The sequence below is a fragment of the Lethenteron reissneri genome, chromosome 47 (assembly GCF_015708825.2).
Source record: "Lethenteron reissneri isolate LAM-NWPU_2019-01 chromosome 47, ASM1570882v1, whole genome shotgun sequence".
Lineage (NCBI taxonomy): Eukaryota > Metazoa > Chordata > Hyperoartia > Petromyzontiformes > Petromyzontidae > Lethenteron > Lethenteron reissneri.
The window spans coordinates 2,790,458-2,801,690 of NC_083825.1; the positions used below are offsets into that span (position 1 = coordinate 2,790,458).

The window sequence follows — 11,233 nt, forward strand, 5'->3', positions numbered from 1 at the left end:
CCCCTTCTCACCCCTCCCCCTTCTCACCCCTCTCCCTTCTCACCCCTCCCCCCTTCCACCCCCCCTTCTCACCCCTCCCCCTTCTCACCCCTCCCCTTCTCACCCCTCCCCCTTCTCACCCCTCCCCCCCTTCTCACCCCTCCCCCCTTCTCACCCCCCCCCCTTCCACCCCCCCTTCTCACCCCTCCCCCTTCTCACCCTCTCCCTTCTCACCCCTCCCCCCTTCTCACCCCTCTCCCCCTTCTCACCCCTCCCCTTCTCACCCCTCCCCCCTTCTCACCCCCCCCCCTTCTCACCTCTCCCCCCCTTCTCACCCCTCCCCCTCTTCTCACCCCTCCCCCTTCTAACCCCTCCCCTTCTCACCCCTCCCCCTTCTCACCCCTCCCCCCTTCTCACCCCTCCCCCTTCTCACCCCTCCCCCTTCTCACCCCTCCCCCCTTGTAACCCCTCCCCCTTCTCCGCCATGCCCCTCTGTACCGAGCCCCTCCCCTGCCCGAGTTTATTTTTTCTCGTGGTCGTGGTGGCGCACAATCAATGAAAACACAAATCGACGCCTTTCGCCACTCAAACGTGTGTGGGCCTTATCACAGTCCACTGTTAGCTTACTAAGCAGTGAACCATCTTGCACCCATGTGTACCCTCAAGGTCCATAAGGGGCCGTCCATAAATGACGTCACGCCATATTCACTTTAAGATGTTTTCTTGTTCATGTTTTTGTTTTTAGTTTCTTGCGGTTGCACACGATTCAAGAGCCGAATGGCTCACAGGGCTATACCTAATAATTGAACTTGGACGATTTTTGACCACCCCTCTCGTCACACGGCGTCACAAAAAATCAGACCCCCCCTCAAATATGACGTCACAAAAGCTCTGCCCCCCCCCCCCCCGAAATAAAACATGCTTCAAATGGCTTTAAACTATTGTCATTGTAGTGCTTATTTAATGTGGCGCTGCACTCTGATGTTGTAGGAGACAACATTTATTAAAAAGTCTATTTAATTAAGTAGAACGTGTTGTCTATATTTATTTAAAGTTGCACATTTTGATGTGACGTCACATTTCTCAAATCCCACCACCCTCGTCACACATCGTCACAAATGTCTGACCCCCCCCCCCCCCAGGTGCGTGACGTCATTTATGTACGGCCCCAAAGGTGTGGGTGAGCGATCTTTTCCCCGTCTAAGCCCCCAGGCTATGGAACGCTCTTATTCCACGAGATATCAACGATTTCTGAGTCTGTGGACATTAAAAAAATGCGCCTTAAACCCTATTTATACGCTTCCGCTTATGAAATGTTTAGTTCATTTAGTAAATGATTATATTTATTTGTAGTATTATTTTCATGCTGAAGGTGTCTGCTGCTGCTGTGCGCTTTGAGATCCTTGATGAAAAGCCGCTACATAATAAATGTAATTATTATAAAAGCCCGGCGTCCCGTTTGTTCGTCAACTAAATGATAAGATCCTTCTGAACCAGTTCGCTCAATCTAATTAATGTGTTACATCAATTATTGTTTAATCCATTTTCCAGAAATACATACTTTTCCATTCATCGAGCATTCGTTTAAGAGTTTTCATAGTTGCGGTGCTGGATTGGAGGGTGAAATTAAAATAAATATCATGAACTTTGAGCTAAAATCCAGGAGTATCTGCACACATTGGCGATGAGCCCTCCACAGAAGCCAGAAATTCGAATAAATATAAAATTGGCCAGAAAAAAACATGCAACGGTGGGCCAACTTTGAGTGTGAACTGGGAAGCGACGTTTCGAGTAATGGCCCTTACTCGTAGTTACGTGCTCTGGAGAAGGGCTATCACCCGAAACGTCGCCTACTATATATGAAGGCCACGCATTGTCATTATTGAGAGGAAACACTTTGGCGGCGTTGTTTTTTAATCCCCCTCCTCCCCCCTGCCTCCTCCCCCCCACCCCCTCCTCCCATCCCCTCCTCCCCCCTACCCCCTCCTCCCCCCTGCCTCCTCCCCCCTACCCCCTCCTCCCCCCTGCCTCCTCCCCCCCACCCCCTCCTCCCCCCACCATCTCCTCCCCCCCATCCCCTCCTCCTCCCTACCCCTCCTCCCCCCATCCCCTCCTCCCCCCTACCCCCTCCTCCCCCCCATCCCCTCCTCCCCCCCAGCCCTCCTCCCCCCTACCCCCCTCCTCCCCCCCGCCTCCTCCTCCCCCCCACCCCCTCCTCCCCGCCACCCCCTCCTCCCCCCACCCCCTCCTCCCCCCCTGCCTCCTCCCCCCCACCCCCTCCTCCTCCCACCCCCTCCTCCCCCCACCCCCTCCTCCCCCTCACCCCTCCGACACCTCCCCCCCCCACTGTTTCGAATTTCCCAGCGCGCATCAGGCAACCGCGTCGCGTGATTGGTTGGCGCGCCGACCAATGGTGGGACCCAATGGGAGAGAAGCGCGCCCCGCGACCCCGCGGTTGAGCCAATCCGCGTTGCGGAATCTGACCACGTGGTCCCCCCGCCCCTACACCCCCCGCACCCCCCACCTCCCCCCACCCCCCACCGCGGCGGCCTACACCGCGAGGCTTCTCCAAGGTTGGCAGGCGGCGCTGTGTATGGAAAAACAGAGAGAGGTAAAATCTGTCCGCTGGATCCACCGCGCTGCCCCACCGCCACCGCTACCACCGAGGACGACTAACGAGTCGTCCGCCTTGCAAGCAACTTTCTCGAGGTGGTGCAGAAATGTGGTTGCTCCGCTTGCGGTGGCCAACGAGTTGCGGGGGGGTGGTGGTGGTGCGCGTCCAGTTGCTATGGTTACAGACTAGGCCCCGTTGCTAGGGCGACCAGGGGAGCGAGTCTGTGATGAAGATCACGTAAAGTTACAGCTTGGATGAAGTTTTATAATTACGCGTTTGTTATCAATAACAGGGACATATTTATTTTTTATCTTACAGACACGGGTATAATATACTTACTGTAGATCGCTAGAATAATTCCGGTAGTCTTCAAAGGCGAGTCCTTCCTAGACGCGGATATCTTCACTTACAATTTGGTAAGAGGGTGCTAACATTTTTGTTTTTAAACTTTTATTTTTAAATCGTGGGTGCTGAGCACAGGCCCAAATCTCACACGCCACCAAGAGTCCGGCAACAAACAGCATCGTTGAAGATTATTAAAGTTAATACGGTTGTTGAACTGAGCAAGATACGGATTGTCTGAGCTGCTATGTTAATAATGGGCTTTAATTTCCCGAGCCATTTCAGCAAGCGTCTTATAAATTTAAAGAGTTAAAATCCTTCAGCTTGTGAGAACGTGGTGGGGGGGGGGGGAGCACGATTGGAGGGAATTTTAACTCTGAGCATGTTTTTGTACTACTATCGTGTTGTTTTTTGTATTGTTGTGGTAATGTTCTTACCGGCCCGACTCGGAACATGTGTGAATAGAGCTTTGTAGCTCATCGGATTCCTTCTGCAGGATCAATAAATATTCTTGTACTCTTAGTTCTTTCGGTAAAGTCACGTAGGTAAAAAATGAAATTAAAATTAATAAAAAATAAAAACAACATTGTTTTTATTTTATTAATAAAATAAAAACAAATTATTTTTTATTTATTATTAATTTTAATTTCATTTTTTACCTACGTGACTTTACCGAAAGAACTAAGAGTATGAATCCTTGCAGTCACGAAAGCTTCAAATCTAGAAATATTCTTGTCCTATGTTGTGTGAGGGCAGACGCAGAAATAGAAGCGCTGTGACCTGCACTTGCTGAACTTGCTGTTCGTCCAAAAACATTTCTGTGCTAAGAATTCAAATAGCCGGTCAGTCACGAAAGCTCCAAATTAAGTTTGTTTTCTTTTAACCTACGTGACTTTAAATTTCGATTTAAAGCTTTCGTGACTGCAGGGATTCATCTTCTTGGTTCTTTCGGTAAAGTCACGTAGAATTGAAATAAAAATAGATAAAACATAATTATTTTATTATGTTTTATTATTATTTTATTATTTCCATTCTACGTGACTTTACCGAAAAAAACACCAAAGAGTATGGATCCACCACTGTTGCGATCTCTCGTGGGTGCCTCTCCACATCCTGATCCGTGCGATTGCCTCCAGCCTCGCCATGGACTCGGAGTACCTGAAGCTGCGCATGGGGCCCTGCCTGGCGGCTGGCTTGGCCGACTTGGTGCTACGGCGTCCAGCGGATCCCATCGAGCATCTGGCTCTGTGGCTGTATAAGTACCGCGAGAACGCCACGCACGCTGCGGCGGTGAGCACCTGAAGGGGCGTACATAAATGACGTCACGCACCTAGGGGGGCAGTGGGGTGAGACATTTGTGACAATGTGTGACGAGGGGGGGGGGGGTATGAGAAATGTGACGTCACATCAAAATGCGCAACTTTAAATAAATATAGACAACACGTTCTACTTAATGAAATCGACTTTTTAATAAATGTTTTCTCCTACAACATCAGAGTGCAGCGTCACATTAAATACGCACTACAATGACAATAGTTTAAAGCGATTTGAAGCATGTTTTATTTTTGGGGGGGGGGGCAGAGCTTTGTGACGTCATATTTTAGGGGGGGTCTGACTCTTTGTGACGCCGTGTGATGGGGGGGGGGGGGGTCAAAAATCGTCCAGAATCGCGTGACGTCATTTATGGACGGCCCCAAACTGCTCCCAACAACAACACCAACCGTCACCACGGCGCTTGTGCCATGCTAGGTGCACTTTGAGGCCACGTGCCGTGTCGATTTCCAGATGGCAGCCGGTCATGGAATGGATCCAGGTGTCCGTGGGTTGTTGACTGAGATAACTGACAGATGCACTCCTCCCACCGCGCCAACTTTGTATATTTTAGTCGCCCTGAAATCTGCTGCCGGCACACAGCCATACACCCACAGGCAGGCAGAGTCCGGGAGTTTATATTATTTTAACAGGTAAGAACTTGAATCGACAAGGGCAAAACTATGTAATACCAGCACGTTCACTGACTGCATCAAAAGTCAAAAGCACAAATATCAACTAATGTGGTAGTCATGCGTGCCTGTGATTCCAATGTTTTGAGAGGCAAGGTTTGTATGTTTTATATAGATTTGTGAAACTCGCTAATCTTCCAGGCTGTGATGTTGGCAGGAGATGGCAGTGGAATAATTGTGTATTTTTCCCAACCCAATGCAAGACTGCATTGAGATTATGGTTATTAAAATGCTTTTTGCATTACCGGTAACCGCAATAAAAATAGTAAAAACGGGTCACCGATTTATGGCACGTATAGAATTGTCTTCGAATAAACATAGCCATTTTACCCTTTTAACTGACAAAGGAAGCTTCTATGGTGTCATGGTTGGCACTGGACATGCAATTCCCCAGTTGCTGGTTTGATTCCAACTCCCAGTGTGGCAAGTGCAACAAATTGGGCAACTTTCTTACATCCCCCCTCCACCTGTCGACCCTTCTGCCTGCAGTGGCGTGCGTAAGCAAGCAGTTTCAGAGCTGCACCTTTACTTTTCAACTGAGAAACAAGCAAACGTAGCATGCGATGACTTTAGTTCCACTGTGCCGTTTTTACATTCACGTGAGCCAACCGGTCCGTTCATTGCTAATATTCCACTGGAAATGGTTACCCTTTCCTGACTAATCGATGCTGAGAACGGTTACCACTTGTTATTTAACACTCCACGTAATTGACCGTGTTATTTCCTGTACCACATGTCCTGTTTGTAGAGGGCAGAGGAGATGGTGGAGCTTCAGAAGCAGAGGGAGGAGGCCGCCTCGCAGGAGACCCAGAGAGAAGCGGAGAGAGAAGCACTGAGAGAAGCAGAGCGGGAAGCGCAGAGGGAAGCACAAAGGGCATTAGAGAAGCAGGAGCAGCTGAGGCTGGAAGATGAGAAGCTGCAGAATTCTTCAGAAACAATACAACCGTCGCAGGTTTGTAGGCATGGCCGCTGGGAACTGCCTGTTAAGTTGGGTCGTCTGCAACTGTTTTTTCCACATCTGAGTGAGTAGTTTCACGGCAAGGACATGTCTATGTATGGACATCTGTGTGTGTACTTGTATCCGGCATTGCGCCGGCCACACTAACACCTTCGCGGGCCGTGCCGGGCTTCGTAGGTGCTTCATAACAGTACTTGTTACAGAAGTCTGCGTTGGCTAAACTGCCGATCTTGTGTGTATGTTTCTACGTGGTGTGTATGTGTTGTATAATTTTTGTATGTGTGTGTGTAATATGGAGGGCAGAGGAACGACGCTCACAACAACGAGCGGAGCACTGGGTGGATAAATACAGCAAGTTTGCACAGTAGAAGGCATAGCTGGTGCATCTGCTAGTCATCTCAGTCAATCAACTCCTAGCACCTGGGTGTGTCCCGTGACATCCTGTTAGCGAGCCTTCCACACTTCACATGGCCTCAAAGTGCACCTGGCCTGGCACAGGCACTGCGGTGAGGTCACCAGCAGTTAGTGGCGAATGGCGGGTATTGGTATGTGATCACTATCTTTGTGTGTGTGTGTATGGTTTGTGGTGAAACGTTTGCCCGTCACGTTCGCTCTGTGGTGCCAGGATGTTGAGCAGGTGGCCGAGGATAGGACTTTGGTTGATGCCTTCTCTCGGCCGGGGGCACCAACGCTGCCCACGCTGCAGGAGGGAGACGAGAGTAACGTTCACGAGGTGCAGTCTTCGTTCGCACATTCCGGCACTATGCACCTTGGGGCTTGGACATGCAGGCACACGCACTCACATTCCTTGCCCCACACACGCGTCGTGTTTATAGACAAGGTCGTCTCAATTCAAGATTCTTTCATGACCGGAAACAAATTTGTGACCTGAGGGAGATGGGGAGATTGGCGGTACGACGCCTACTCCCCAAATCACTTTTTTCATCATTGATTTTTGGGTCAGGCCCTCTTAATATATTGGCTGTGAAAACCTACGTGTTAATCACTGTTTTATCTCTTTAAAAAATTCCCCCAATTTTGTCACGATTGCGCTGTCGACATTGCGTCAGGTGACGAAGAATCCACTGGGATGTCTTCGAGAGCAGTGCAACCCTTAATGTTATATTACTTCATTGGTTATTTATTCAAATATTTAACCTGGATAATTGCTTGGAACATCTCATTTGCGAGGGTGACCAGGGTGTCAAACATACAGTGGCATGTTGACAATTCTCAGATTTGTAATTCAGCCAAATTAAGTGCAGAACCAAATTCAAAGTAACTTTTTGTATTTGTGCAGTCATTGGTGACTGGGCTGAGACACTCAAAACACTTGAGAAACTGGCACAGGTTGCTGATAGCTGGATTCGAACCCAGGACCTCAGAGATGCCAGCTCAGCGCTCTGACCTCTTAACCACCTCTTAGACCAAATCCCTCGATCTTCTTGGTAAATAATAATGATGCTTGTTAACTCTTGGTACATAATTGCCATTATTACTACTGTGTTGTAGATACTTTCAAGAAAGAATAGCAATAACATAGTTTTCAATGTTAGTGTAATTTCCCAACTAAAAACAACTTACCATGTTAAACACTCATGAAGAAGGAAACATAAAAAGGTTGAGTATTTCGCTACAGTTGGTTAATATATGAATACGCATCGGTATGGCTGGGAACGTGAATTCTTGTGACATGCTGGTGCTCATGAGGCTTTCACAAGCAAGTGGTACGTGTTAGCTGCAGTGAGGATAAATGGCGATGATGGCTGTGATCCTGCTCTGGTGAACGTGTTCCCCTTGCCAAGTTGATGGTGCGCTGCGTCTCCACGCATTATTGTGAGACTTGGTTAAGAGTGGCCGTCGGTTGCCTTGCGGTGCGTCGAGGCGTTCGGTCAACGTTGGTGTTTACCGCGTGCCGAGCGCGCGTCACACACAAGGCAGCGTCGTCTTGTGCAGCGTCTTATGATACCGCATCTCAAGATGCATCACAAAGCGTTGCTAAAAATGTTAATTATCAGAAAGACATTGCGTTAAAAAACCAAAAAAATGTCCACGTTAATTCTATATCGATACAAACATATTAATGCAACAAACTATATGAAAGCCTTGGGTTAAGATGTGAAAAAGAGAATAAAACCGTTGCAATATCGTATAACCAACAGAATAATTTCTGATCAAATTACAGAATAGTAGTGCAAGGAATTTGGACTTGAATGCAAGGGAAACAGTTGAGTCTTCGGACCCGATGAAACACAGGAGTAAATCGTTAAATCATCGTTGGCTTTACGGTGTGCCATACACGAGTGATTGCGCCATGCTGAACTGATGCATATTTGCTCGCAGGACGATGAGCGAAGAGACAATGAGAGTGGAATAACCGAGCTGTCAGCGCAGGCTCGCGGTCAGACGCCCACCACCGCCCCCGCCACCGATGCAGCCGAAGCACGAGACGGGGACGGCGAGATAACGGAACAGCACGGAGACGGGGAGGGAGGAGCCGGCGTGGATGCTGGCGCGCCAGACACGAGCAGGGATGACGAAGTCGAGAGGACGAACGTCGACGTAAGTCCCGCCGCCGGCGCCCGAGCGGCCGACGGCGTGGGCGGTAGATCCGGTAACGGCGCAGCGTTGTCCGGCGCCGACCTAGACGACGGTGTTGCAGGCAGCGATGCACGGGCAGGGGAGCAGCCGCACGGAGAGGATGAGGCGGAAGCAACGGCCCCTGGGAAAACTGAAATGGAGGTCTTGGGTGGCAAAAAGGCTGCTGGTCTCTCTGCAGAGGATGATGATGATACTGTAACTACAGAAAAAAATGAGGTGGTGGTGGCTGAAGAGGAGAATTTAGCCACTGCTGAAAAAGTGGAGTTTGAGGTTTCGTATGGTCTAGAGTCCACCGGTCTCTCCACACAGGATGATGGTGTAATTACAGAAATAAATGATTCGGTGGTGGCTGAAGAGGAGGCAGCCACTGCCGAGAAAATTAAGTTTGAGGACTCGTACGACCAGGAGGACACCAGCCGTTCTGCACGGGATGATGATGATGTAATTACAGAAACAAATGATATGGTGGTGGTGGCGGCTGAGGAGGAGGCCACTGCCGAGAAAACAGAGTTTGAGGTCTCGTATGGTCAAGAGGCTACGGGTCTCTCCGCACGGGACAATGATATAATTACAGAAACAAATGATACGGTGGTGGTGGCGGCTGAGGAGGAGGCTACTGCCGAGAAAACAGCGTTTGAGGTCTCGTATGGTCAAGAGGCTACGGGTCTCTCCGCACGGGACAATGATATAATTACAGAAACAAATGATACGGTGGTGGTGGCGTCTGAGGAGGAGGCCACTGCCGAGAAAACAGCGTTTGAGGTCTCGTATGGTGAAGAGGCTACGGGTCTCTCCGCACGGGACGATGATGTAATTACAGAAAGAAATAAGACGGTGGTGGTGGCGACTGAGGAGGAGGATGAGGAGGAGGCTGGGAACGATGTGGGAAAGGTTTGCGGCTCGCAGCCTCTGTGTGTGTACTGCACTCTTCCTGTCACTGCTGCTGGGCTCCTGGTGATTGTGTGGGGAGCGGGGAGGATTGAGCGCGATCATGCGCTCCCTCTGGTTCTGTGGCTCACTCGTCTGCCATGTGGGCAAATCTTGATGTGCTCTCGTGATTGTTTGCTGTGGGTGGGGTGGTGGTGGTGGTGGTGTGTTACGTAATGTGATTAGTCCCCAATTTCACCGGCCACGTGTCTCAGTGGCAGAGTGAGTGGCTTGCAATAGGAAAGTTGCAAGTTCAGATCCTGATTGGGGTTTGACTCATCGTGTCATCCCGGGTCAATAAAATATGATGACTTTGCGGGGAAGTCAACAGTAGTTGTCCAATGGATCGACTTGTCCCCCATAGGAATGCAGAATTTACACCGTTGGCTGCAGGAAATTACTTTTATTTGACTTTGACTCATCACCATGCCATTCAGAATCTAACGTCCAAGTGAGTTCCTGCTCTAATGAGCATTGAAGTTGTGCTAATCATCACATTCCTTTGGCAGAGGGCGATTCTATCCATAGGACAACCACTGTTGACTTTTCCCCACAAAGTGGTACTTATTTTATCGACCCAGAGAGACGATGCAACTCCCTCAACCAGGATTTGAATTTTGCAACCTTCTCATTGTGAGCTATCTCTATACCGCTGAGTAACCTGGCCACACTATTGGATTACAGATTGAGCATTGGTTACATCATGTAACATCAGCTCTCTAATAATGTTATGTAAAATAACAGCTCTGTAATCTCTCATGCAGTGGTGTGTGGTTGATATCTATCCACTAGGAGTGTTTACATAATTGCTGGTTTCTAATGTCTGCGTTTTGTTTTACCCCAGATGGCATCGGAAGAGGAGGTACCTGCCCCGGCTGACCCTGAATAGACGTGAAATGTCACAGTTTTCAAGCCAAGTTTTTATTTTATATGTAAAAAAATATATACCGAACTTAGGCAATACTGTATAGGCCCTACATCTACTAGGCACAATATCAGTTTGGTGTGTTTTGACATATATATGGGAAATATGTAGTGATTGCAATGCTAAATAAACAAATTGTGGGAGACTTTTATTCCAAAATTATAAAGAAGCACCTTTGATTACAAATACTTTAGAGTATTTCAGCTGTAAGTGTTTCACTGTGCGGTATTCTCTATTATCTTTTGAACTGTTTATTGTGATTAGTTTGTTGTCCTTCCCCTGCACCTCCGATTAGCAATGTTGGTTACATACGGTGCGAAAGAAGTTGAACATACATATAAGTTTGACGGAAATTAATAACGAATAGCTTCGTGGAGAATATAAGTAACAACACAAATAAGCAGTTCATACACCTCTTTCAATCGTATAAGCTGGCATCATTGCTGATGTATGCCCATTGTTCTCTGCATTGCAATTAAAGCAACAGCTTAGACCACAGAGGCTCATGGTGTAGCCCTGATTGTAATTCACAATCTTTTGAGTAGGTTGTCAAATTGTCTGGGGAAGGTTGGTGTACTGGCATTGTGCTCAGCATTGCATTGAAAAACAAATAAAGCAGCTGATGCGATTTGAATGATTCTGGCAGTCCTTGTGAAAGACCATGCTTTTCAGTTCAACATCAAAAGTGCATAAAGTGCATACGTCATATCCAAGCACAATGGTCGGGAGATGAGTGCTCAATGCATTTCTCTTTACATCGCAATTAAAACAACTTGAAAAACATCTCAAACACAACTCGTGTTCCTCAACCACCGATTCCCGTTCATCTCGGGTGTGATTAAATGCGTGCGTTGTGTGCTACTGAAGAACACTCAGGATTCGCA

General features: G+C 48.3%; 1 protein-coding gene across 3 annotated transcripts; it reads left to right on the forward strand.

The window, feature by feature from the left end:
• The first annotated feature begins 2,503 nt into the window (after nt 1-2,503).
• LOC133354380 (DPY30 domain-containing protein 1-like) lies at nt 2,504-10,994 on the forward strand. 3 transcript variants are annotated; one of them, XM_061571181.1, is made up of 6 exons: nt 2,504-2,590; nt 4,072-4,225; nt 5,687-5,890; nt 6,522-6,629; nt 8,240-8,458; nt 10,269-10,994. In XM_061571181.1, the coding sequence occupies exons 2-6, from the start codon at nt 4,079-4,081 to the stop codon at nt 10,311-10,313; spliced, it is 723 nt and encodes a 240-aa protein (XP_061427165.1). In that variant the 5' UTR covers nt 2,504-2,590; nt 4,072-4,078; the 3' UTR covers nt 10,314-10,994. The 3 variants fall into 3 exon arrangements, with proteins under 3 accessions (XP_061427165.1, XP_061427163.1, XP_061427164.1); XM_061571179.1 differs by having other exon boundaries at nt 2,554-2,688; XM_061571180.1 differs by lacking the exon at nt 2,504-2,590 and adding an exon at nt 2,731-3,009.
• Nucleotides 10,995-11,233: the final 239 nt, after the last annotated feature.